Source organism: Taeniopygia guttata, chromosome 4 (genome assembly GCF_048771995.1).
Source record: "Taeniopygia guttata chromosome 4, bTaeGut7.mat, whole genome shotgun sequence".
In the NCBI taxonomy this organism is placed as follows: domain Eukaryota; kingdom Metazoa; phylum Chordata; class Aves; order Passeriformes; family Estrildidae; genus Taeniopygia; species Taeniopygia guttata.
In genome coordinates this window covers 1,877,149-1,904,106 of record NC_133028.1, presented here as the reverse complement: position 1 = coordinate 1,904,106, position 26,958 = coordinate 1,877,149, and the positions used below count along the sequence as shown (strand labels likewise).

The window sequence follows — 26,958 nt, the reverse complement described above, 5'->3', positions numbered from 1 at the left end:
GTCCCCTAAATGTCACCTGAATGTCCCCTAAATGTCACCTGAATATCACCTAAATGTCACCTGAATGTGCCCTAAATGTCACCTGAATGTTCCCTAAATTTCATCTGAATGTCGCCGAAAAGTCCCCTAAATATTCCCTCAGTGTCCCCTAAATGTCACCTAAATGTCACCTGAATGTTCCCTAAATATTGCTGAAATGTCACCTGAATGTCACCTGAATGTTCCCTAAATGTCACCTGAATGTTCCCTGAATGTCACCTGAATGTTCCCTGAATGTTGCCGAAATGTCCCCTAAATGTCACCTAAATGTTCCCTCAGTATCCCCTAAATGTTCCCTCAGTGTCCCCTAAATGTTGCCGGAATGTCACCGGATTGTCACCTGAATGTCACCTAAATGTCGCCTGAATGTCACCGAAATGTCCCCTAAATGTCACCTAAATGTCACCTGAATGTTCCCTAAATGTCACCTAAATGTCACCTAAATGTCACCGGAATGTCGCCGAAATGTCCCCTAAATGTCCCCTAAATGTCACCTGAATGTCGCCAAAATGTCGCCAAAATTTCCCCTAAATGTCACCGGAATGTCACCGGAATGTTCCCTGAATGTCACCTGAATGTCGCCAAAATGTCCCCTAAATGTCACCTGAATGTTCCCTAAATGTCACCTGAATGTCGCCGAAATGTCGCCTGAATGTCACCTGAATGTCACCTGAATGTTCCCTAAATGGCACCGGAATGTCGCCGAAATGTCACTTAAATGTCACCTGAATGTCACCTAAATGTCACCGGAATGTTGCCGAAATGTCACCTGAATGTCACCGAAATGTCACCTGAATGTTCCCTAAATGGCACCTGAATGTCGCCGAAATGTCACCTAAATGTCACCTGAATGTCACCTAAATGTCACCTGAATGTCACCGGAATGTCACCTGAATGTTCCCTAAATGTTGCCGAAATGTCACCTGAATGTCACCTGAATGTTCCCTAAATGTCACCTGAATGTTCCTTGAATGTCACCTGAATGTCGCCGAAATGTCACCTGAATGTCACCTGAATGTTCCCTAAATGTCCCCTCAGTGTCACCAGAATGTCCCCTGAATGTCGCCGAAATGTCCCCTAAATGTCACCTAAATGTCGCCGGAATGTTCCCTAAATGTCACCTGAATGTCGCCGAAAAGTGCCCTAAATATTCCCTCAGTGTCCCCTAAATGTCACCTAAATATCACCTAAATGTCACCTGAATGTTCCCTCAGTGTCCCCTAAATGTTCCCTCAGTGTCCCCTAAATATCACCTAAATGTTCCATAAATGTCCCCTCAGTGTCACCTAAATGTCACCTGAATGTTCCCTAAATGTCACCTGAATGTGCCCTAAATGTCACCTGAATGTCACCTGAATGTCACCTGAATGTGCCCTAAATGTCACCTGAATGTCACCTGAATGTTGCTGAAATGTCCCCTAAATGTCATCTGAATGTTCCCTAAATGTCACCTAAATGTCACCTCAGTGTCCCCTAAATGTCACCTAAATGTCCCCTCAGTGTCCCCACAATGTACCTGAAATGCCCCCTCAGTATCCCCGCAGTGTCCCCTCAATATCCCCTAAATATTCCCTAAATGTCACCTCAGTGTCCCCTCAATGTCCCCTCAATGTCCCCCCAGTGTCCCCACAATATCCCCTCGAGTGACCCTTGGGGACACCCAGTGCCCTGCCCTTCCAGACCCGTGCCACTGCTCCTGCACCCCGCTGTGTCCCCGACTGTCCCCTGCCACCCCCTGGTGTCCCCAGAGCCCCCGTGGCCCCTTGGTGACACTGGTGACACAGGTGACACAGGTGACACCGGTGACATGGAGCTCTTTATTGCACGGGCAGGGAGGGGACCCTGCTGTCCCCAGCCAGGCCAGGGCTGGGAGCAGCTCCCAAAGGACAGTGCCACCCCAGGGCTGTCCCCAGGGCTGTCCCCAGAGGACAGTGCCACCCCAGGGCTGTTCCCAGGGCTGTCCCCAGGGCTGTCCCCAGGGCTGTGCCCAGAGGACAGTGCCACCCCAGGGCTGTCCCCAGGGCTGTCCCCAGAGGACAGTGCCACCCCAGGGCTGTTCCCAGGGCTGTCCCCAGGGCTGTCCCCAGGGCTGTGCCCAGAGGACAGTGCCACCCCAGGGCTGCCCCCAGGGCTGTCCCCAGAGGACAATACCACCCCAGGGCTGTCCCCAGGGAACAGTGCCACTCCAGGGCTGTCCCCAGGGCTGTCCCAAGGGGACAGTGCCACCCCAGGGCTGTCCCCAGGACTGTCCCCAGAGGACAGTGCCACCCCAGGGCTGTCCCCAGGGCACAGTGCCACCCCAGGGCTGTCCCCAGAGGACAGTGCCACCCCAGGGCTGTCCCCAGGGCTGTCCCCAGAGGACAGTGCCACCCCAGGGCTGTCCCCAGGGTACAGTGCCACCCCAGGGCTGTCCCCAGGGCTTTCCCCAGGGCTGTCCCCAGGGCACAGTACCACCCCAGGCTGTCTCCCCGCTGTCCCCACACTGTCCCCCCGCTGTCCCCGTGCTGTCCCCCCGCTGTCCCCACGCTGTCCCCCCGCTGTCCCCCCGCTGTCACTTCCTGAGCAGCTGTGCCCGGGCCCGGCTCAGTCTCTCTGCCAGGGCCCCGTCGGTGCCGGGCTCGCACCGTGCCAGCACCAGGCCCAGCTCGGCCTCGCTGCGCCGCTCCAGCGCCGCCTCCGCCGCCTGCTCCAGGTCCCTGCACCGCGGGGACAGCCGGGGGACAGTGAGGGGACAGCGAGGGGACAGTGAGGGGACAGTGAGGGGACAGTGAGGGGACAGTGAGGGGACGCGGCTGCTCGGTGCTGTCCCACCGCCCCATGGGTGCCACCCCCAATTCCCGCTGTGGAGCTCCAGCGTGTCCCCATGAGGGGATGTCCCACACCCTGAGGGTCCCCTGAGTGTCCCCCTACTCCGAGGGTGTCCTGGGTGTCCCCCCAACCCCAAGGATGTCACCCCCACCCTGAGGGTCCCCTGGATATCCCCATACCCCGACAGTGTCCCCTGGGTGTCCCCCCCACTCTGAGGGTGTCTCCTGGATGTCCCCACACCCTGAGGGTGTTCCCCCAACCCCGACGGTGTCCCCGAGATGTCCCCACACCCCAAGGATGTCCCCCCCACCCTGAGGGTCCCCTGGACGTCCCCAATACCCCGAGGGTGTCCCATAGGTGTCCCCCCCACCCCGAGGGTGTCCCCTGGGTGTCCCCCCCACCCCGAGGGTGTCCCCAGGATGTCCCCCCACACCCCAAGGGTGTCCCCAATACCCCGAGGGTGTCCTGGGTGTTCCCCCACCCCGAGGATGTCCCCCACCACCCCAAGGGTGTCCCCCCACCCCTGAGGGTCCCCTGGGTGTCCCCCCACCCCGAGGGTGTCCCCAATACCCCGAGGGTGTCCCCTGAATGTCCCCCCACACCCCAAGGGTGTCCCCAACACCCCAAGGGTCCCCTGGACGTCCCCAATACCCCGAGGGTGTACCCTGAATGTCCCCCACACCCCGCGGGTGTCCCCTGGACGTCCCCAACACCCCAAGGGTGTCCCCTAGGTGTCCCCCCCACCCCAAGGGTGTCCCCTGGGTGTCCCCCCACACCCTAAGGGTGTCCCCAATACCCAGAGGGTGCCCCTTGGGTGTCCCCCCCACCCCAAGGGTGTCCCCTGGGTGTCCCCCCACACCCCAAGGGTGTCCCCAACACCCCGAGGGTGTCCCCTGGACGTCCCCAACACCCCGAGGGTGTCCCCTGGGTGTCCCCCCCACCCCAAGGGTGTCCCCAATACCCCGAGGGTGTCCCCTGGATGTCCCCCCGACCCTGAGGGTGTCCCCAGGGTGTCCCCCACGCACCCCACGAGCACGAAGGCCCTGACGCGCTGCTCGGGCGGCACACGGGGCGCGTATTTCTTGGCCTCGTAGCGGTTGTGGTGCTTCACTGCCACCTCCACGAAGGGCTGGGGAGGGGAGGAAGGGCAGGGAGAGGGTGAGGGAGGGCAGGGAGAGGGTGAGGGAGGGCAGGGAGAGGGTGAGGAAGGGCAGGGGGAGGGGAGGAAGGGCTGGGGAGGGTGAGGAAGGGCAGGGGGAGGGGAGGAAGGGCAGGGAGAGGGTGAGGAAGGGCAGGGGGAGGTGGGGAAGGGCAGGGAGAGGGTGAGGAAGGGCAGGGAGAGGGTGAGGAAGGGCAGGGGGAGGTGGGGAAGGGCAGGGAGAGGGTGAGGAAGGGCAGGGAGAGGGTGAGGAAGGGCAAGGAGAGGGTGAGGAAGGGCAGGGAGAGGTGGGGAAGGGCAGGGAGAGGGTGAGGAAGGGCAGGGAGAGGTGAGGAAGAGGATGGGAGAGATGGAATGGGAGGAAGAGGATGGGAGTGTGGGAGAGGGAAGAAGATGGGAGGGCAGAAGGGAGGAAGAGTATGGGGAGATGGAGAGGTGAGGAAGAGGATGGGAGAGCAGGAATGAGAAAGGAATGGGAAGGGAATGGAGAGATGGAGAGGGGAGGAAGAGTCTGGGAGAGCTCATGAGGGGAGGAAGAGGATGGGAGAGATGGAGAGGAAGGAAGAGGATGGGAAGGCAAGGATGGGAGGGCTGGAGGAGGAGGAAGAAGATGGGAGAAGTGGGATTGGGAGGAAGAGGATGAGAGGGCGGGGAGGGGAGGAAGAGGATGAGAGGGCAGAGAGGGGAGGAAGAGGATGGGAGAAGTGGGATTGGGAGGAAGAGGATGAGAGGGCGGGGAGGGGAGGAAGAGGATGAGAGGGCAGAGAGGGGAGGAAGAGGATGGGAGAACTGGGATTGGGAGGAAGAGGATGGGAGGGCAGGGAGAGGAGGAAGAGGATGGGAGAACTGGGATTGGGAGGAAGAGGATGGGAGGGCAGGGAGGGGAGGAAGAGGATGGGAGAAGTGGGATTGGGAGGAAGGGGATGAGAGGACAGGGAGGGGAGGAAGATGCTGGGAGGACAACAAGGGGTGACCAACACAGCCCAACTCTCACCAGGTAGCCAATGGGCGACTTCTTGCTCTTGGAGAACTTCTCCATCTCCTCCCAGTCCCCGCGGGTGGCCAGGGCGTTGATCTTCAGCCACCAGTACCTGGGCACGGGGGGCACAGGGGGTCGGGGCTGTCCCTGGAGCCCCCCCAGCCCCCCCAGAGCCCGTCCCCACCTCTTGTCGGGGATCCTGAAGTCCCGGTAGAGCTGCTCGGCGCGCTTGTGGTGCCCGTCCAGGATCAGGGTGGCCACGGTGTCGTGCAGGGACAGGTCCAGGTAGGGCTTGTCCAGCTCCTCCTGCAGGTGCCGCTGCAGCCGCAGCAGCTTGATCTGCTCCTCCGTGGCCTGGGGACAGCACGGGGACACACCCAGGGTCACCGGCCCAGCCTCCGTGTCCCCAGCCCCGCCCTGGCCCAGCCTCCAGGTCCCTGATCCACCCTCGATGTCCCTGTCCCAGCCTCAATGTCCCCAGCCCAGCCCCAGGATCCCTGGCCCAGCCTCAATGTCCCTGTCCCAGCCTTGTGGTGGCTGTCCCAGCTTCAATGTCCCTGTCCCAGCTTCAATGTCCCTGTCTCAGCCTTGATGTCCCTGTCCCAGCCTCAATGTCCCCATCCCAGCCTTGTGGTGGCTGTCCCAGCCTCAATGTCCCTGTCCCAGCTTCAATGTCCCTGTCCCAGCCTCAGGATCCCTGTCCCAGCCTCAATGTCCCCAGCCCAGCCTCGATGTCCCTGTCCCAGCCTCAGTGTCCCCAGTCCAGTCTCAGGGTCCCCATCCCAGGCCCAGGGTCTCCATCCCAGCTTTGGGGTCCCTGTCCCAGTTTTGGGGTCCCTGTCCCAGCCCTGAAGTCCCTGGCCCAGCTTCAATGTCCCTGATCCAGCCTCGATGTCCCTGTCCCAGCCTCAGTGTCCCAATTCCATCCTTGGTGTCCCTGTCCCAGCCTCAGTGTCCCCAGTCCAGTCTCAGGGTCCCCGTCCCAGCCCCAGGGTCTCCATCCCAGCTTTGGGGTCCCTGTCCCAGCTTTGGGGTCCCTCTCCCAGTTTTGGGGTCCCTCTCCCAGTTTTGGGGTCCCTGTTCCAGCCCCAGGTCCCTGTCCCAGTCCCAGGGTCCCAGTCCCAGTGTCCTCGTCCCAGTCCCAGGGTCTCCATCCCAGCTTTGGGGTCCCTGTCCCAGTTTTGGGGTCCCAGTGTCCCTGTCCCAGTGTCCCTGTCCCAGCCCCAGGGTCTCCATCCCGGTTTTGGGGTCCCTGTCCCAGCTTTGGGGTCCCTGTCCCAGCCTTGTTGTCCCTGTCCCAGTCCCAGTGTCCCTGTTCCAGGGTCCCCGTCCCAGGGTCCCCATCCCAGCTTTGGGGTCCCTGTCCCAGTTTTGGGGTCCCTGTCCCAGCCCTGCCCCATCCTCGATGTCCCCATGCCAGCCTCCATGTCCCCACTGCAGCCACGGCCCTGGACAGCCAGCCCTGTCCCCAGGGCAGGCCCAGGTGAACGTGTCCCACATGTCCCTGGTGTCCCCAGTGTCCCCGGTGTCCCTGGTGTCCCCGGTGTCCCCGGTGGCACTGTCACCTTGGCAGCAAAGTCGTTCTTGGCCTTGTAGAACTCGTCCAGGGCGCTCTGCAGGGCGGCCACGCGGCCCTCGATGCGCTGGGGGTGACACGGGGACATGGGGACATGGGGACATGGGGACATGGGGACATGGGGATATGGGGATATGGGGATATGGGGACACGGGGACACAGGGACACGGGGACATGGGGACATGGGGACATGGGGACATGGGGACACAGGGACACAGGGACATGGGGACACAGGGACATGGGGACATGGGGATATGGGGACATGGGGACGTGGGGACGTGGGGACATGGGGACGTGGGGACGTGGGGACGTGGGGACATGGGGACAGGGGGACATGGGGACACGGGGATGTGGGGACATGGGGATATGGGGATATGGGGACATGGGGACACGGGGACACGGGGACATGGGGACACCCCCTGAGCACCCCCAAAACCCCACATTCCCATACCCAAACCCCAAACCCCAAATCCCAAACCCCAGACCCCAAACCCGCTGACCCTCTGGCTGTAGCCCCCCAGCACGTGCAGGTTCCCCAGCTCCTGGTGACCCTGAGCACCCCCAAAACCCCCTGAACACCCCCAAATCCCCACATTTCCACACCCAAACCCCACAATTCCCCCATCCCAGACCCCAAATCCCAAATCCCAGACCCCAAACCCCGCTGACCCTCTGGCTGTAGCCCCCCAGCACGTGTAGGTTCCCCAGCTCCTGGTGGTTGTCATCCTGGTTGTACAAATCCTTCAGCGTCTCCCGCTCCTGGTGCCGGCAGAACTGTGGGGATGGGACGTTTGGGGTCAGGGGGACAACTCTGGGGTCAGGGGGACACCTTTGGGGTCAAGGGACACCCATGGGGTCAAGGGGAACCTTTGGGGTCAAGGGGACACCTTTGGGGTCAAGGGGCACCTATGGGGTCAAGGGACAACTTTGGGGTCAAGGGACACCTTTGGGGTCAAGGGGACACATTTGGGGTCAAGAGGACACATTTGCGGTCAGGGGACACCCATGGGGTCAAGGGCACATATTTGGGGTCAAGGGACACCTTTGGGGTCAAGGGGCACCTGTGGGGTCAAGGGGCACCTGTGGGGTCAAGGGACAACTTTGGGGTCAAGGGGACATCTTTGGGGTTTTGGGGACACCTTTGGGGTCAAGGGGCACCTATGGGGTCAGGAGGACATCTCTGGGATCAGTGGGACACCCATGGGGTCAAGGGACACCTTTGGGGTCAAGGGGCACACATTTGGGGTCAAGGGACACCCAGGGGATCAAGGGGACACCTCTGGGGTCAAGGGGAACCTTTGGGGTGAGTGGGACATCTTTGGGGTCAGGGGACACATTTGGAGTCAAGAGGACACATTTGGGGTCAAGGGGCACCTATGGGGCCAAGGGGCACCCATGGGGTCAAAGGCACACATTTGGGGTCAAGGGGACACCTTTAGGGTCAAGGGACACCTTTGGGGTCAGGGGACACCTTTGGGGTCAAGGGGACACCCACGGGGTCAAGGGGACATCTTTGGGGTCAGGGGACACCTTTGGGATCAAGGGCACACATTTGGGGTCAAGGGACACCCAGGGGATCAAGGAGACACCTCTGGGGTCAAGGGGAACCTTTGGGGTGTGTGGGACATCTTTGGGGTCAAGGGGACACCTTTGGGGTCAGGGGACAATTTTGGGGTCAAGGGACACATTTGGGGTCAAGGGACACCTTTGGGGTCAAGTGGAACCTTTGGGGTCGTTAGCCCTCACCTGGCGGTACAGGCTGTGCTCTCAGGTGTTTTTTGGGGTCACTCAGAGGGTTTTAGGGTTTTTGGGGTCACTCAGGGTTTTTTGGGGTTTTTGGGGTCACTCAGGGGTTTTTTGGGGTCACTCAGAGGGTTTTAGGGTTTTGGGGTCACTCAGGGTTTTTTGGGGTCACTCAGGGGGTTTTGGGGTCACTCACCTGGCGGTACAGGCTGTGCTCTCAGGGTTTTTTGGGTTTTTTGGGGTCACTCAGGGATTTTTGGGGTTTTTGGGGTCACTGACCTGGCGGTACAGGCTGTGCTCTCTGGGTTTTTGGGTTTTTTGGCGTCACTCAGGGTTTTTTGGGGTCACTCAGGGTTTTTTGGGGTCACTGAGGGTTTTTGGGGTTTTTGGGGTCACTGACCTGGCGGTACAGGCTCAGGGCCACGGGCTGGTTCTGCAGGGTCATGAAGAAGGAGCCGCGGTTGAGTTCGTTCTTGAGGTGCAGCACGACCGTGTACACTGAGGGGACAGGGACAGGGGACAGGGGACACAGGGGTTGGGGACAGAAGGGATTTTTGTTTGGGTTTTTTTTCCTGCACCTCCCAATCCCTTCTGTGCCCCCCCTGACCTTCCACGTGCTCCCCCTGACCCCAAAATGGTCCCAAGGGGCTCCCAAAGAACCCCAAAATGTTTCCAGTGGGCTCCCAAAGAACCCCAAAATGGTCCCAAGGGATTCATCCAGACCCCAAAATGATCCCAAGCAGCTCCCCCAGACCCCAAAATGTTCCCAAGAGGCTCTACCAAACCCCAAAACATTCCCAAGGAGCTCTCCCAGACCCCAAAATGGTCTCAAAATGTTCCCCCAGACCCCAAAATGGTCCCAAGAGGCTGTCCCAGACTCCAAAATATTCCCAAGGGGCTCCCCCAGACCCCAAAACGGCCCTATGAGGCTCTCCCAGACTCCAAAATGGTCCCAAAAGGCTCCCCCAGACCCCAAAACAGTCCCAAGAGGCTCTCCCAAAGAACCCCAAAATGGTCCCAAAAGGCTCCCCCAGGCCCCAAAATGGTCCCAAGAGGCTCTCCCAGACCCCAAAATGGTCCCAAAAGGGTCCCCCAGACCCCAAAACGGTCCCAAGAGGCTGTCCCAGACCCCAAAAGGCTCCCCCAGACCCCAAAACATTCCCAAGGGGCTCCCCCAGACCCCAAAACGGTCCCAAGAGGCTCTACCAGAACCCAAAAGGCTCCTCCAGACCCCAAAACATTCGTAAGGTGGTCTCCCAGACCCCAAAACGGCCCCAAAAGGCACCCCCAGACCTCAGAATGCTCCCCCAGACCCCAAAACATTCCCAAGGGGCTCCCCCAGACCCCAAAATGGTCCCAAGAGGCTCCTCCAGACCTCAAAATGCTCCCAAGAGGCTCCCCCAGACCTCAAAACAGTCCCAAAAGGCTCCTCCAGACTCCAAAATGGTCCCAAGAGGCTGTCCCAGACCCCAAAAGGCTCCCCCAGACCCCAAAAAGCTCCCCCAGACCCCAAGAGGCTCCCCCAGACCCCCCACCCCCCCCAGGCCCCCGCTGTCCCCTCACCCAGGTCGGTGTCCCCGCTCTCGATGGCCTTGCCCAGGGCCAGCTTGCTGCGCTTCATCTTCAGCAGCAGCGGCACCTGCTCCCCGCTGCGGGGCTCGTACTCCAGCAGCTGCCCGGGGCACAGCAGTGTCACCTGAGGGTGGCAGTGCCACCAGCTGTCCCCTCCCCGGGCCACCAGCCCACCTTGATGGCCAGCTCGGCGCGGCCGCAGTCGTAGGCGCGCGTGGCGATGTCCGAGTAGGAGATGCCCGCCGCGTCCCCCAGCTTCTGGTTGATGGCCTGAGCCACCTCCTCGTCCGACTTGTCCTTCTGCTGCACCTGTGGGGACGGTGAGGGGCGTCCCCAGGTGTCCCCGAGGCTGGCTGGGGTGTCCCCAGGGTGTCCCCTCACCTTGTAGCAGGCCCAGTGCGCCAGGATGCGGCTGACGCCCTGCATGGCCGGCAGGCGCAGGAACTCGCTGATGCGGATGGCCAGCGGGTACAGACGGCGTAGGACCAGCCTGGGGACACGGGGACACGTCGGGGGACAGGGATGTCAGCGGGGCAGGGAGGGGTCAGGGGGGACAGGGACATCAACAGGGACAGGGACATTGGGGGGACATGGAGGGGTCAGGGGGGACAGGGACACTGGGGGGACAGGGACATCAGGGGGATAGAGACATCAGGGGGGACAGGGACATTGGGGGGACAGGGACATCAGCAAGGACAGGGATGTCAGGGGGACAGGGACATCAACAGGGACAGGGACATTGGAGGGACATGAACATCATGGGGACAGGGACATCATAGGGACAGGGACATCAACAGGGACAGGGACATTGGAGGGACATGGACATCATGGGGACAGGGACATCATGTGGACAGGGACATCAGGGGGGACAGGGACATCATGGGGACAGGGACATTGGGGGACAGGGACATCGGGGGGACAGGGACATCAGGGGGGCATGGAGGGGTCAGGGGGGACAGGGACATCATGGGGACAGGGACGTCAGCAGAGACAGGGACATTGCGGGGACAGGGACATCATGGGGACATGGAGGGGTCAGGGGGATATGGGGGAAAAGGGGACACAGGGGGACAGGGGCACTGGGGGGACAGGGACATCAGCAGGGACAGGGACATTGGAGGGACATGAACATCATGGGGACAGGGACATCATAGGGACAGGGACATCAACAGGGACAGGGACATTGGAGGGACATGAACATCATGGGGACAGGGACATCATGTGGACAGGGACATCAGGGGGGACAGGGACATCATGGGGACAGGGACATTGGGGGGACAGGGACATCGGGGGAACAGGGACATCAGGGGGGCATGGAGGGGTCAGGGGGGACAGGGACATCATGGGGACAGGGACGTCAGCAGGGACAGGGACATTGCAGGGACAGGGATGTCAGGGGGGCATGGAGGGGTCAGGGGGGACAGGGACATCATGGGGACAGGGATATCAGCAGGGACAGGGACATCAGGGGGACAGGGACATCAGGGGGACAGGGATGTCAGGGGGGCATGGAGGGGTCAGGGGGGACAGGGACATTGGGGGAACAGGGACATCAACAGGGACAGGGACATTGGAGGGACAGGGACATCATGGGGACAGGGACATCAGGGGGGCATGGAGGGGTCAGGGGGGACAGGAACATTGGGTGGACAGGGATATCAGCAGGGACAGGGGCACTGGGGGGACAGGGACATCGTGGGGACAGGGACATCAGCAGGGACAGGGACATCAGCAGGGACAGGGACATTGGAGGGACGGGGACATAATGGGGACAGGGACATCATGTGGACAGGGACATTGGGGGGACATGGAGGGGTCAGGGAGATATGGGGGAAAAGGGGACACGGAGGGACAGGGGCACTGGGGCGACAGGGACATCAGCAGGGACAGGGACATGGCGGGGACAGGGACATCGTGGGGACAGGGACATCATGGGGACAGGGACATCGGGGGGACAGAGACATTGGGGGGGGACAGGGACACTGGGGGGACAGGGACATCGGGGGGGCATGGAGGGGTCAGGGGGATATGGGGGGAAAGGGGACACAGGGGGACAGGGACATCGGGGGGACAGGGACATTGGGGGGACAAGGACATCAGGGGGACAGGGACATTGGAGGGACATGGAGGGGTCAGGGGACAAAGGGACACAGGAGGACAGGGGACACAGGGGGACAGGGACATCAGGGGGACAGGGACATCAGGGGGACATGGAGGGGTCAGGGGGTTATGGGGGGAAAGGGGACACAGGGGGACAGGGACATCATGGGGACAGGGACATTGGAGGGACATGGAGAGGTCAGGGGGGACAGGGACATTGGGGGGACAGGGACATCAGGGGGACAGGGACATCAGGGGGACAGGGACATAAGCGGGACATGGAGGGGTCAGGGGAAAAAGGGACACAGGAGGACAGGGGACACAGGGGGACAAGGACATTGGGGGGACAGGGACTTCACAGGGGACATAGAGGGGTAAGGGGACATGGAGGGGTCAGGGGGATATGGAGGCACAGGGGACACAGGGGGACAGGGGACACTGCGAGGACAGGGACAGCAGGAGGGACATGGAGGGGTCAGGGGGATATGGAGGGACAGGGGACACTTTGGGGGTCAGGGGACACACAGAGGGGACAGGGGACACCAGGGGAGTCAGGGGGACACATGAGGGGCCAAGGGGACACATTGGGGGTCAGGGGACACACAGAGGGGACATGGGGGGGATCAGGGGACCTTGGGAGACAGGGGGATATGGGGGGACAGGGGACACCAGGGGGGTCAGGGGACACATTGGGGATCAGGGGGACATGCAGGGGACAAGGGACACCATAGGGACGGGGACACCAGGGGGGACAGGGGGGACACACAGAGGGGGGACAGGGAATTGAGGAGCTGGGTGGGGTTTGGGAGGTCCCCAGGTGCTGGGAGCTGCTCAGCCCCTGGAGATGGGAATGGGATGGGGAATGTGGGATGGGGAATTTGGGATGGGGAATTTGGGATGGGGAATTTGGGGTGGGAAAATGTGGGATTGGGGAATTTGGGATGGGGAATTTGGGATGGGGGGTGTGGGGTGGGAAATGGGGGGTGTGGGGTGGGAAATGTGGGGTGGGGAATTTGGGATGGGGAATTTGGGATGGGGAATTTGGGATGGGGAATTTGGGATGGGGAAATTGGGATGGGGAATGTGAGGTGGGGAATGTGGGGTGGGGAATGTGGGATGGAAAATGTGGGGTGGGGAATGTGGGATGGGGAATTTGGGATGGGAAAACTGGGATTTGGGGGCTTTGGGATGGGGAATGTGGGGTGGGGAATGTGGGATGGAAAATGTGGGGTGGGGAATTTGGGATGGGGGATGTGGGATGGGGAATTTGGGATGGGGAAACTGGGATGGCAAAACTGGGATTTGGGGGCTTTGGGATGGGGGAGGTGTGATGGAGAAATTGGGATGGGGAATGTGGGATGGAGATTGAGGGATGGAGGATGTGGAATGAGGAGTGGGAACCTTAGGACGGGGAAGGTGGGATGGGGGTTTTGGGATATGCAATACAGGATGAGGATATCAGCACAGGGACTGTGGCGTGGATAATTTGGGAACCACGGGAAGGCTGGGGATGCTCCCGGGGCCGGGGGGCTCTCACCTGTCCAGCAGCACCTCGATGGTGAGCTGCTTGTACCTGTAGGGACAGTCAAGGCACATTTGGGATCACAGGAGCCCCGGGAACGCCCCGACCCCACTGCAGGCTGGAGGATACTGGGTGAAGGTGAGCGGGATCCCGATCTGGTAGTCCCGGATGGCGTTGAGGACCCGCAGGTCCTGGCACATCCGCACGAACCCCTCCGGGGGGAACTTATCCAGGAAACACTTCCCAAAAGAAGCTGCCTGTGGGATCAGAGGGGGAAAATCAGGGAAAATCCTTCAGCTTCATCCCCCCTCCTCCTCCTCCTCCTGCTGTTGCTGGCTCACCCTCAGCAGGGATTTCTGGGTGTCGGGCTCGTGCTCGTAGCCCGCGGCCTCGATGCACTGGCCCACGGCCTCGGGGAGCAGCTGCTGCTCCCGGATCTCCCGCAGGTATTCGTCGGCTTTCTGGCTCTCCTTCTGCAGGAAAAGGGAATGGGGAAAGCCTGGGAATGCCTGGGAATTCCTGGGATCCCAGCCTGGCTCTCAGGGAAAGGGGCTCACCTCGTACTCCTTCTGTGCCTCCAGCAGCAGCGCGCCCGGAGCCATGGAGGCGATGCGGAAAATCTCCTGGCTGGCCTCTGCAGGGACGGGGACAGCACGGATTGAGGGGCTGCTCCAGCCTGGGGGTGGCACCCGAGCCCACTGCCAGGACCTGGCAGCTCCCTGCAGCTTCCACAGTTTCCTTCCATCATCCCACTGCCAGGACCTGGCAGCTCCCTGCAGCTTCCATGGTCTCCTTCCATCACCCCACTGCCAGGACCTGGCAGCTCCCTGCAGCTTCCATGGTCTCCTTCCATAATCCCACTGCCAGGACCTGGCAGCTCCCTGCAGCTTCCACGGTCTCCTTCCACCATCCCACTGCCAGGACTTGGCAGCTCCCTGCAGCTTCCATGGTTTCCTTCCATCATCTCACTGCCAGGACCTGGCAGCTCCCTGCAGCTTCCATGGTTTCCTTCCACCATCCCAGATGGATCCAAGTCCATCCAGCCTGGCCTTGGGCACTGCCAGGGATCCAGGGATTCTCTGGGAATTCCATTCCAGCCAGGAATTCCTTGCCAAGATCCCAGCCCAAGCTCCCCTTTCTCACTGGGAGCCATTCCCTGTGTCCTGTCCCTCTGTCCCTTGTCCCCAGTCCCTCTCCAGCTCTCCTGGAGCCCCTCCAGGGACTCTGAGCATTCCCTGGAATTTCCCTTCTCCAGGGGAACATTCCCAGCTCTCCCAGCCTGGTTGGGGTGGGAAGGGACCTTAAATCCCACCATCCCAGGCTGCTCCAAGCCCCAGTGTCCAACCTGCCCTTGGACACTCCCAGGCATGGAGGATTCCTGTGGGAATTCCTGTGCCAGGCTCCCACCTCCCAGGAGGGCAGAGCTCACCCGGGATCTCGTGCAGGAACTCGTGGGAGCTGCGGGAGAGGATCCGGACCCCGTCCAGCTCGGGCACCAGGAAGGAATCCTCATCCAGGACAAAGCTGGGCTCCTGCTAAGGGCTGGGCACGGACACGGCTCCGGGGAAAAGCCGGGAGCCACGGGAATGCCGCGGGATGGGGCAGGACTGGGAGCGTCCCATGGGATGGGGAAAGGGCCTGGGAACATCCCATGGGATGGGGAAAGACCTGGGAACATCCCATGGGATGGGGAAAGGGCCTGGGAACATCCCATGGGATGGGGAAGGACCTGGAAGCCACTTTGGGGGTTGGGAGCATCCCATGGGATAGGAAAAAGACTTGGGAACATCCCCTGAGAAAAGGAAAGGGCCTGGGAACATCCCATGGGATGGGGAAAGGACTTGGGAACACCCCATGGGACGGAAAATGATGTGGGAACATCCCACGGGACAGGGAAGGACCTGGAAGCCACTGTGAGGTTGGGAACGTCCCATGGGACAGAAAAGGACCTGGGAACATCCCCTGGGAAAAAGTAAGGAGTGGGGAACATCCCATACGACAGAAAAAGACGTGGGAGCTTCCCCTGGGAAAGGGAAAGGACCTGGGAACATCCCATGGGATGAGGAAAGGGCCTGGGAGGCTGAGTGGGGTTGGGAACGTCCCACGGGACAGGGAAGGACCTAAGAGCATCCCCTGGTTCAGAAAATGATGTGGGAACATCTGGGAGCCACTGTGGGATTGGGAACGTCCCATGGGATGGGGAAAGGACCTGGGAACATCCCATGGGACAGGGAAGGACCTGGGAGCCGCTGTGGGGTTGGGAACATCCCATGGGACGGGGAAGGGACTTGGGAACATCCCATGGGACACAAAAGGACCCGTGTGGGTGCCAGCAGAGGTGGCAGCAGCCCCCGGCGTGTCCCTGTCCCCAAAGGATACCGGATGCTCTCCGAGGCGTTGCCCACCACCATCAGCTGCCGCTCCCAGGCCAGCACCACGGCGCGCTGCCGGCTGCGGGGCCGCGAGCACCTGCGGGACACGGCCTCAGCCATGGGGACACGGGGACACCGCGGGGACAGTGCGGGACACGGCCTCAGCCACGGGGCCACGGAGCCACCGCAGGGACAGCCGAGGGAACCACGGGGCTGGGGGGCACGGGGCACTGCCAGGGATGGGGATGGGGATGGGGATGGGGATGGGGATGGGGATGGGGATGGGGATGGGGATGGGGATGGGGATGGGGATGGGGATGGGGATGGGGATGGGGATGGGACAGGGATGGGATAGGGATGGGACAGGGATGAGGACAGGGACAGGGATGGGACAGGGATGGGACAGGGACAGGGACAGGGACAAGGATGGGACAGGGACAGGGATGGGGACAGGGACGGGGACAGGGACACCCAGCTCACCAAACCATCTGCCTGGGTGGGGAGCGGACGCCGGTGTTGAACTCGCAGAACTTCTCCTGTGGGAGAGGAGAGGGGTCAGGGACACACCTGGGTGGGAACTGGGAGTGAGGGAATTGGGAATGTGGGACTGGGGATGTAGGGAACTGTCAGGCAAAGATTTTTTTTTAATTATTACCAATGGCAGGCAAAGATATTATTATTAGTAGTAGTAGTAGTATTAGTAGTAGTGTAGCATTAGTATTACTATCATCAGTGGCAGGAAAAGATTTTTTAAAATTACTGCCAGTAGCAGGCAAAGATTTATTATTATTATTATTATTATTATTATTATTATTATTATTATTATTATTATTATCATCATCATCATCATCATAATCATCATCATCAATGGCGGCAATGATTATTTTTTATTATTATTAATGACAGGCAAAGATATTTCTTATTACTATTATCAACGCCAGACAAATATATTTTTTAATTATTACCAATGTCAGGCAAAGATTTTTCTTTTTTTTTTTTTTTTGCATTATTATCATCAATGGCAGACAAAGATTTTTAAATTATTATTGCCAATGGCGAGCAAAGATGTTTTATTTTTAATTGATCATCAGCGGCAGGCAGGGAGGGAGGGTGATGGAGGGGAGGTTTTTGGGGTTTTTTTGGGGGGTTTTTTTGGGGTTTTGGGGCAGGCCAGGGCAGCTGACCTTGAGCGAGGCCGTTCCCATCCAGACGGTGCCGGAGTCGGAGAAGAGGGCGAGGTGCCGGTGGGTGAAGGACACGGCCACGCGCAGGAACGGCCCCGCAGAGGGGCTCAGCCCGGGCGGCGTCTGCCGGGACAGGGGGACAGCGGTGGGGACATTGGAGTGACCCCCAAGTGACATGGGGACACCAATGGGGACAGCGGAGTGACCCCCGAGTGACATGGGGACACCAATGGGGACATTGGAGTGACCCCCAAGTGACATGGGGACACCAATGGGGACATTGGAATGACCCCGAGTGACATGGGCAGGAAAGGGGGACAGCGGTGGGGACAGTGAGGGGGACATTGGAGTGACCCCCGAGTGACATGGGCAGGACAGGGGGACACCAATGGGGACATTGGAGTGACCCCCAAGTGACATGGGGACACCAATGGGGACATTGGAGTGACCCCCGAGTGACATGGGCAGGACAGGGGGACACTGATGGGGACATCGATGGGGACCTCAGAGTGACCCCCAAGTGACATGGGGACACCAAAGGGGACATTGGAGCGACCCCCGAGTGACATGGAGACACCAATGGGGACAGCGGAGTGACCCCCAAGTGACATGGGGACACCAATGGGGACATTGGAGTGACCCCCGAGTGACATGGGGACACCAATGGGGACATTGGAGTGACCCCCAAGTGACATGGAGACACCGATGGGGACATTGGAGTGACCCCTGAGTGACACGGGCAGGACAGGGGGACACCGATGGGGACATTGGAGTGACCCCCGAGTGACATGGGCAGGACAGGGGGACACCGATGGGGACATTGGAGTGACCCCTGAGTGACATGGGGACACCGGTGGGGACAGCGGAGTGACCCCTGAGTGACATGGGGACACCAATGGGGACATTGGAGTGACCCCCAAGGACTTGGGAATATCCCATGGGATAAGAAAATGACCTGGGAGCATCCCAGGGGACAGGGGAAGGATCTGGGAATATCCTATGGGACAGAAAAATGACCTGGGAGCATCCCAGGGGACAGGAGGGACAGGAAAATGCCCTGGGAGCATCCCAAGGGACAAGGAAAGGACCTGGAAGCATCCTATGGACTGGGAAAAGGAGGTGGGAACATCCCACGGGACAGGAAAATTATTTGGAAGCATCCCAGGGGACAGGGGAAGGAGCTGGGGACATCCCATGGGACAGGAAAATTACCTGGGAACATCCCAGGGGACAGGGGAAGGATCTAGGAACGTCCCAGGGGACAGGGGAAGGAGCTGGGGACACCCCAAGGGACAGGAAAATGCCCTGGGAGCATCCCAGGGGACAGAGGATGGAGCTGGGGACACCCCAAGGGACAGTGGGGACAGCGGGGACAGCGCAGCCCCGTCCCAGATGGCCTCACCAGCACGGAGCAGGAGGTGTTGTCCAGCAGGAAGAGCTCCTGTCCCACGGCCAGCAGCACCACGGTCACCCTGTCCTGGGCCAGCACGGTCCAGCACGGCGGTGGCTTCTGCAGCCCTGTGGGGACAGCGTGACACCCCCGGGACACGGGGGGACAGCGGGGACAGGAGAGCAGTGGGGGCAGAGGGACAGGGGGAACGGAGGGGACAGACAGAGGGGGACTGTGGACAGAGGGCACTGAGGGGTGATGGGACAAGGAGGGGACACACGGGGCAAAGGGGCAGACAGTGGGGACAGAAAAGGACAGAAGGGGACACGGGGACACCCACCAGGGACCTCGGGCAGGCGGCGCAGTTTGAGGTCGTCGATGTTGGTGGCGAGGGAGAAGCGCAGCGCTCCCGTCAGGATGGCCACGCCCGTGCCGAACTCCGTGTGGAAAACCTGCGCCTCCAGAACCCGGTTCTGCAGCACCTCCTGCGGGACACGGCCGCCAGGGGACACTGGGGACACCGGGGACACTGGGGGACAACGGGGACACTGGGGACACCGGGGGCACCAGGGACACCGGGGACACCAGGGACACTGGAGGACACTGGGGACACTGGGGACACCGATACCGCAGGGACACTGGGGACAACGGGGACACCAGGGACACTGGGGGACACTGGGGACACTGGGAAGACCGGGAACACCAGGAACACCGGGGACACCGGGGGACACCGGGGACATCGATACCGCAGGGACACCAGGAACACTAGGGACACTGGGGGACACGGGGACACTGGGGACACGGGGGACACTGGGGACACCGGGGGACACTGGGGAGACCGGGGGCACCGGGATTATCGGGGACCAGGGACACCAGGAACACTGGGAACACTGGGGACACCAGAGACACCGATACCGCAGGGACACTGGGGACACTGGGGAGACTGGGGACACCGGGGACACCAGGATTATCGGGGACACCGGGGACACCAATACTGCAGGGACACTGGGGACACCGGGGAGACCGGGAACACTGGGGACACTGGAGAGACCGGGGACACCAGGAACACCAGGGACACCGGGGACACTGGGGACACCGATACCGCAGGGACACCGGGGGACACTGGGGGACACCAGGGGATGCCTGGGACACCAGGGACACTGGGGGACAAGGGGACACCGGACACTGGGGGACACTGGGGATACTGGGGACACCGGGGACACCAGGGGACACAGGGGGACACGGGGACACCAGGGCACCAGGGACACCGATACCGCAGGGACACCAGGAACACTGGGGACACCGGACACCGGGGGACACCAGGGACACTGGGGACACCGGGGACACCAATACCACAGGGACACTGGGGACACCAGGGACACCAGGGACACCAGGGGATACTGGGGGACACTGGGGACACTGGGGACACCGAGGACACTGGGGACACCGGGGGCAGCAGGGACACTGGGGAGACCGGGGACACCGGGGACATTGGGGACACTGATACCGCAGGGACACTGGGACACTGGGGACACCGGGGACACTGGGGACACTGGGGACACCGGGTAGACCGGGGACACCAGGGACACCGGGGACACCGGGGAGACCAGGAACACTGGGGACACTGGGGACACCGGGGGACTCCAGGGACACTGGGGACACCGGGGACACTGGGGACACCGGGGACAGCGGGGACACTGGGGACACTGGAGATACCGGGGGACACCAGGGACACTGGGGGACACTGGGGACACGGGGGACAGTGGGGACACCGATACCGCAGGGACACTGGGGGACACTGGGGGACACCAGGGACACCGGAGACAACGGGGACACTGGGGACACTGGGGACACTGGGGACACCGGGGACACTGGGGACACTGGGGACACCGGGGACACCGGGGACACTGGGGACACTGGGGACACCGGGATTATCGGGGACACCGGGGACACCAATACCACAGGGACACCGGGGACACTGGGGACACCGGGGACACCAGGGACACTGAGGACACTGGGGGACACCGGGGACACCAGGGACACTGATACAGCAGGGACACCGGGGACACCAGGGAGACCGGGGACACCAGGGACACTGGGGGACACTGGGGACACCAGGAACACTGGGGATTCCAGAGACACCGGGGACACCGGGGCACCGGGGACACTGGGGACACTGGGGACACTGGGGACACCGGGGAGACCGGGAACACTGGGGACACTGGGGACACCGGGGACACCAGGGACACTGATACCACAGGGACACTGGGGGACACTGGGGACACTGGGGACACCAGGATTATCGGGGCCAGGTGAGGAGGGGCTGGGCTGGAATTCCCAGATTTGCTGTGGCTGCTCCTGGATCCCTGCGAGTGTCCAAGGCCAGGCTGGACAGGCTTGGAGCCACCTGGGATGGTGGAAGGTGTCCCTGCCCGGGGTAGGGGTGGGATGGGATGGGCTGTGAGGTCCCTTCCCACCTGCCCCATCCCAAACCCCATCCCAAATCCCATCCCAAACCCCATCCCAAATCCCGTTCCCTCACGTTTCCCATGCTGAAGTGCCGCTTGAACTCGCAGAAGAGGTTGTAGACCAGGACAGTCCCGTCCTCCTGGATGCACAGCAGGTCCTCCCCCGCCGTCCAGCCCAGGTGCACCAGGCTGCCGCTCTTCCACTGGGAATGGCACGGAAGGGTCAGCCCCGAGCCAAGGATGGTCCTCCAGGGACACACCTGGGGTGGCTCAGGTCTAACAGCTTGTCCAGGGCTTGGACACCTCACCTGGAGGTCCAACACCTCACCTGGAGGTCCACCACCTCACGTGCAGGTCCAACACCTCACCTGCAGGTCCAACACCTCACCTAGATGTCCAACACCTCATCCAAAAGCCCAAAACCTCATCCAGAGAACTGACACCTCATCAGAGGTCCAACACCTCATCCAGAGGTCCAACACCTCACCTAGATGTCCAAGACCTCATCCAAAAGCCCAAAACCTCATCCAGAGAATTGATGCCTCATCCAGAGGTCCAACACATCATCCAGAGCTCCAACACCCCAACTGGAGGTCCAATACCTCATCCAGAGATCTATTACCTCATCCAGAGCTTGGACACCTCACCTGGAGGTCCAACACCTCACCTGGACATCCAACACCTCATCCAGAGGTCCAGCAACTCATCCAGAGAAGTGACACCCCATCCAGAGGTCCAACACCCCAGCTGGAGATCCAACACCTCATCCAGAGAAGTGACACCCCATCCAGAGGTCTAACACCCCACCTGCCCTGGCTCTGCAGGTCCCTGCAGTTCTGGCATTGTCCCTCCACTGCCCCATGTCCCCTCAGCCCAGGCAGGGGGGAAGGAGGACGTTCCTGTGGCTCCAGTCCTCATCCCATCCTCCTGTCCCATCCCTGGGCACCAGGGAAAGGATTCTCCTGCTCCAAACCCATCCCATCTTCATCAGAGGAAGGATTCTCCTGCTCCAAACCCATCCCATGCTCTCCTTCCATCCCTCACCATCAGAGGGAGGATTCTCCTGCTCCAAACCCATCCCATCTTCTCCTTCCATGCCAGGCCCCTGTCCCCCAACCCCGGGGTGTCCGTCCCCCCCGGCTCACCGGGACACTGGCCAGGAGCAGCCCCGAGGCCGAGTAGATCTCCAGGAGCGGGCGGGCGCCGGGGGTCTTGTCCCGCCGGGAGTTCCTCAGCAGAGCTGGGACAAGGAGGGGACAGTCCCTGAGCCGTGGGTGGCACAGCCCCGGCTCGGGGATGGGGGGATCGGGGGGCTGCACCCACCTATGGGACCCCCGTATGGGGCAGCGGCCACCACACAGTCCCGCAGGTCCTCCCGCAGACCCCATTCCATGGAGTAGAGCTCCAACTTCCTGTGGGACACGGAGAGATGGATGGATGGATGGATGGATGGATGGATGGATGGATGGATGGATGATGGATGGATGGATGATGGATGGATGGATGATGGATGGATGATGGATGGATGGATGATGGATGGATGGATGGATGATGGATGATGGATGGATGGATGGATGATGGATGATGGATGGATGGATGGATGATGGATGGATGGATGATGGATGGATGGATGATGGATGGATGGATGGATGGATGGATGATGGATGGATGGATGATGGATGATGGATGGATGGATGATGGATGGATGGATGGATGGATGGATGGATGATGGATGGATGGATGGATGATGGATGGATGGATGGATGGATGGATGGATGATGGATGGATGATGGATGGATGGATGATGGATGGATGGATGATGGATGGATGGATGGATGATGGATGGATGGATGATGGATGGATGATGGATGATGGATGATGGATGGATGGATGATGGATGGATGGATGGATGGATGGATGATGGACGGATGATGGATGGATGATGGATGGATGGATGGATGGATGGATGGATGATGGATGGATGGATGGATGATGGATGGATGGATGGATGGATGATGGATGATGGATGATGGATGATGGATGGATGATGGATGGATGGATGATGGATGGATGGATGATGGATGGATGGATGGATGATGGATGGATGGATGATGGATGGATGATGGATGGATGATGGATGATGGATGGATGGATGGATGGATGGATGGATGGATGATGGATGGATGGATGATGGATGGATGGATGGATGGATGATGGATGGATGGATGGATGGATGGATGGATGGATGGATGGATGGATGGATGGATGATGGATGGATGGATGATGGATGGATGGATGGATGGATGGATGGATGGATGACAAATGGATGTACAGACATGCAGCAGGTGCAGGTCTGGCAGAGCCACAGACGATGCCCGCCCCAAACCAGCCCTGGGACACCCCCGACAAACCTCTGGAGCCCTGAGATCCACGGACACCCCAAGAACCCCCATGGACACCCAGGGCTCCCCCAGACCACCCTGAGGAGCCGGAGCCACCTCAGGACCCCCCAGCAACCCACAGGACCCTCCTGACAGCCAACCCCAAGACCACCCTGAGCCACCTTGACCATCCCTGGGACCCCCATCCCCGCCAGCCCCCCAGAACCCCAGGGCAGCCCCAGAACCCCACCCCAGCCCTCTCCGGGACCCTCTTTCCATCCCCATTCCCATCCCTGGCATCCCCCCGAGCCCCCCGAGCAGCCCCGGGACCCCCGAGCAGCCCCGGGACCCCCGAGCACCCTCAGGCCGCTGCCGCCGCCCCTCACCGGTAGAAGGTCTCCTCGCCCAGCGGGTTCCAGTTGGCCGTGTAACAATCCATGGCGCGGCCGGGACGGGGGGACGGGGATGGGCCGAGGGGAACCGGGACCGGCACCGGTACCGGGATCGGGACCCGGCGGTCCCGGCGCTTCCCTCACCGCGCCACGCCCCGCGCGTCGCGCCGTGACGCCGGGCTGGGCGCCGCCATCTTGGGTGAGGGCACGGGCAGGTGAACGGGGAACTGGCGCCATCTTGGGTGAGGGCAACAAGAAAAGGGAACCGGCGCCATCTTGGATGAGGGCAACGTGAAAAGGGAACTGACGCCATCTTGGGTGAGGGCAACGAGAAAAGGGAACCGGCGCCATCTTGGGTGAGGGCAACGAGAAAGAGGAACCGCCGCCATCTTGGGTGAGGGCACAGGCCTTGTCCCCCGCAGTGTCGCCTGTCCCCAAAGATTTGCCCTCTCCCCCAAAATTTCTGTTGTCCCCCAGTGTGTTCCCAGTTCCCCAAGAGGTCTCTTATCCCCAAAGGTGTCGCCCAAGATGTCCCTTGTCCCACACAGGTGTCCCTCAAGCTGTCCCTTCTCCCTCAGTGTTCACTGTCCCCCAGGCTGTCCTGCCCCCCCAGGAGATGTCCCCATGCCCCAAGATGTCCCTTGTCACACGCACGGTTCCCACAGGTCTCTCTTTATTTCCTGCCGCTGGAAATCCAGGAAGGGCCAGGGAGGTGCCCCCCGTACCAGGGTGGGGATCGAGGGTGCCATGGCGGTGCTTCACGCGCCAGGGTTGGAGTGCTGTGGTGGCAAGGCGGTGCCACATGTCCTGGTGTCACCATGCCAAGGCGGTGCCACACGTCCTGGTGTCACCGTGCCAAGGCTGTGCCAGGCTGGGGTGCCAAGGCCGTGCCACACGTCCTGGTGTCACCATGCCCAGGCAGTGCCAGGCTGGGGTGCCAATGTGGTGCCACACGTCCTGGTGTCACCGTGCCAAGGCGGTGCCACACGTCCTGGTGTCACCGTGCCAAGGCAGTGCCACACGTCCTGGAGTCACCGTGCCGAGGCAGCGCCAGGCTGGGGTGCCATGGTGCTGCTCCATGTCCTGGAATGTGGCGCTGTGCCGCTGCTGCTGTGCCAGGAGTGGGGTCGGAGCGATGGGGTCGCATCCCGGGGCTGGGTTTGGGGTGCCAGAGCGGTGCCAGGTTGGGGGTGCCACACCAAACCCTCCATCCTGTTGCCGTGTCACCACGGCGTCACCACCCAGTCCCTACTTATCTCCATCCCCCAAATCACAGCGATAATGAAAGATCTGGAAGTTGAGCAGCGTGCCCAGCAGCGACGGGTACGAGGTGCCCACCCTACGGAATCCCTGCCCCTCGTAGAGCCGCTGTGCTGCCACCTGCACCATGGAGGTGCTGAGCACCACGGCGCCGTAACCGCGGGCACGGGCAAAGGCCAACACCTCCCGGCACAGCGCCCGTGCCATCCCGCGGCCCCGGTGCTCGCGGCTCACCGACATCCTCTTCAACTCCAGCTCGCCACGGCCTGCGGGCATCGCCGCCACCATGCCCACTACGGTGCCACCCTCCTCGGCCACCCAGAAGCGGCGGTCGGGCGGGCGCTGGTAGGTGCCGGGCACGTCGCACAGGTCGGTGCCCAGCGCTTCACGGACGTACTCGGCGCTGAGCGAACGCACCAACACCCAGAGCAGTGCCAACGCCAGTGCCACCGCGCCCAGCCCCAGCAGCCAGGAGCCGGCGGCCGCCCGCGCCGCCACGAAGACCGCCAGCAGTGCCAGGCGTACCCGCGCCGCCCGCAGCACGTGGCGGAAGGCGGCCGGGGCGTGCTCCAGGATGCCGCGGGCAAAAAGTGCCCGCACGGCCTCGAAGTCCTGCTCCTGGTACTGCCGGATGCGGAACGACGCCATGGTGGCACCTGTGGGGTGGCATGGGTCGGGGTTAGGGGGTGCCAAGGGGGAGATGGGCACGGGAAAGAAAGGGGTGGTACGGGGTGGTTAGGGATGGTCAGAGTGTCCCCAGACTCATCCCTAGGGTGGCACAGGGGGTTACAGGGTGCCCACCCTCACAAAGACCCCCGGTGTGCCCCCAGACCCGTTCCTGGGGTGGTACAGGGGGTTAGAGGGTGCCCACCCTCACAGCGACCCCCAGTGTGCCCCCAGACCCATCCCTAGGGTGGCACAGGGGGTTAGAGGGTGCCCACCCTCACAGTGACCCCCGGTGTGTGCCCCCAGACCCATCCCAGGGGTGGCACAGGGGGTCAGGGCAGTGCCAGTGCTGCTGCCACTCGGGGGTCCCCCATAACAGGGGTTCATCCCCCACCCCAGCTGGGCAGGAGGGTGACAGGAGGGGGACGGGGAGGGGGATAGGAGGGGGACAGGAGGGGATAGGAGGGGACAGGAGTGGGGACAGGAGGGGGACAAGGAGGGGGATAGGAGGGGGACAGGAGGGGGACAGGAGAGGGACAAGAGGGGATAGGAGGGGACGAGGGGGACAGGAGTGGGACAGGAGGGGGACAAGGGGGGACAGGAGGGGGACAAGAGGGGGACGTGGAGGGGGACAAGAGGGGATAGGAGGGACAGGAGGGGGACAAGGGGGGGACAAGAGGGGGACAGGAGAGGGACAGGAGGGGACAGGAGTGGGGAGAGGAGGGGGACAGGGATAGGAGGGGACAGGAGAGACAGGAGTGGGGACAGGATGGGTACAAGGGGGGACAGGAGGGGGACAAGGAGGGACAGGAGGGGACAGGAGGGGACAGGAGGGACAGGAGGGGATAAGGGGGGGACAAGGGGGGGACAGGAGGGGACAGGAGAGGGGACAAGGGGGGGATAGGAAGAGACAGGAGGGGGACAGGAGGGGACAGGAGTGAGATAGGAGGAGGACGAGGGGGACAGGAGTGGGACAAAGAGGGACAGGAGGGGGACAGGAGAATGACACCACCACATCCCCCCCACGCAGGTTTGGGTGGGCACGACGAGGGGATCCCCAAAACCGCCCCAAACCCTTCGCTGCGGGGGATGCCCGACCCCAAATCCCCCAACCCCCGATCCCCCAAACCCAAACCCCTCACGGCCCCCCCCCAAACCCCCAAACCCCCAAACCCAAACCCCTCACGGCCGCCCCCCCGATCCCCCAAACCCAAACCCCTCACGGCCGCCCCCCCCAAACCCAAACCCCCAAACCCAAACCCCTCACGGCCGCCCCCCCTCACCTGCTGCTCCCGCCGCTCCCACCGGGCCCGGTGCACACCGGGGGGATCTCGGTGACCCCCGGGG

General features: G+C 61.7%; 2 protein-coding genes across 6 annotated transcripts; both read right to left on the bottom strand.

The window, feature by feature from the left end:
* Positions 1–1,833: 1,833 nt before the first annotated feature.
* VPS16 (VPS16 core subunit of CORVET and HOPS complexes) lies at positions 1,834–23,862 on the bottom strand. Of its 5 annotated transcripts, none has more exons than XM_072927848.1 (25): positions 23,680–23,862; positions 22,236–22,324; positions 22,058–22,152; positions 20,987–21,115; positions 18,785–18,929; positions 18,457–18,572; positions 17,055–17,177; positions 16,351–16,406; positions 15,878–15,967; positions 14,928–15,022; positions 14,056–14,132; positions 13,840–13,971; positions 13,628–13,755; positions 13,514–13,549; positions 10,258–10,366; positions 10,051–10,185; positions 9,868–9,976; positions 8,705–8,802; positions 7,231–7,335; positions 6,551–6,628; positions 5,170–5,339; positions 5,001–5,097; positions 3,873–3,976; positions 2,588–2,735; positions 1,834–2,427 (listed from the first exon to the last, which is right to left on the bottom strand). In XM_072927848.1, the coding sequence occupies exons 1-24, from the start codon at positions 23,730–23,732 to the stop codon at positions 2,591–2,593; spliced, it is 2,514 nt and encodes an 837-aa protein (XP_072783949.1). In that variant the 5' UTR covers positions 23,733–23,862; the 3' UTR covers positions 1,834–2,427; positions 2,588–2,590. The 5 variants fall into 5 exon arrangements, with proteins under 5 accessions (XP_072783949.1, XP_072783945.1, XP_072783946.1 ...); XM_072927844.1 differs by having other exon boundaries at positions 1,834–2,424; positions 2,574–2,735; positions 23,680–23,861; XM_072927845.1 differs by having other exon boundaries at positions 1,834–2,454; positions 2,585–2,735; positions 23,680–23,861.
* A 479-nt stretch (positions 23,863–24,341) lies between these two features.
* Positions 24,342–25,593, bottom strand: NAT8 (N-acetyltransferase 8 (putative)). The gene has a single exon (XM_072927849.1). The coding sequence runs from the start codon at positions 25,591–25,593 to the stop codon at positions 24,934–24,936; it is 660 nt and encodes a 219-aa protein (XP_072783950.1). The 3' UTR covers positions 24,342–24,933.
* Between the last annotated feature and the right edge of the window lie 1,365 nt (positions 25,594–26,958).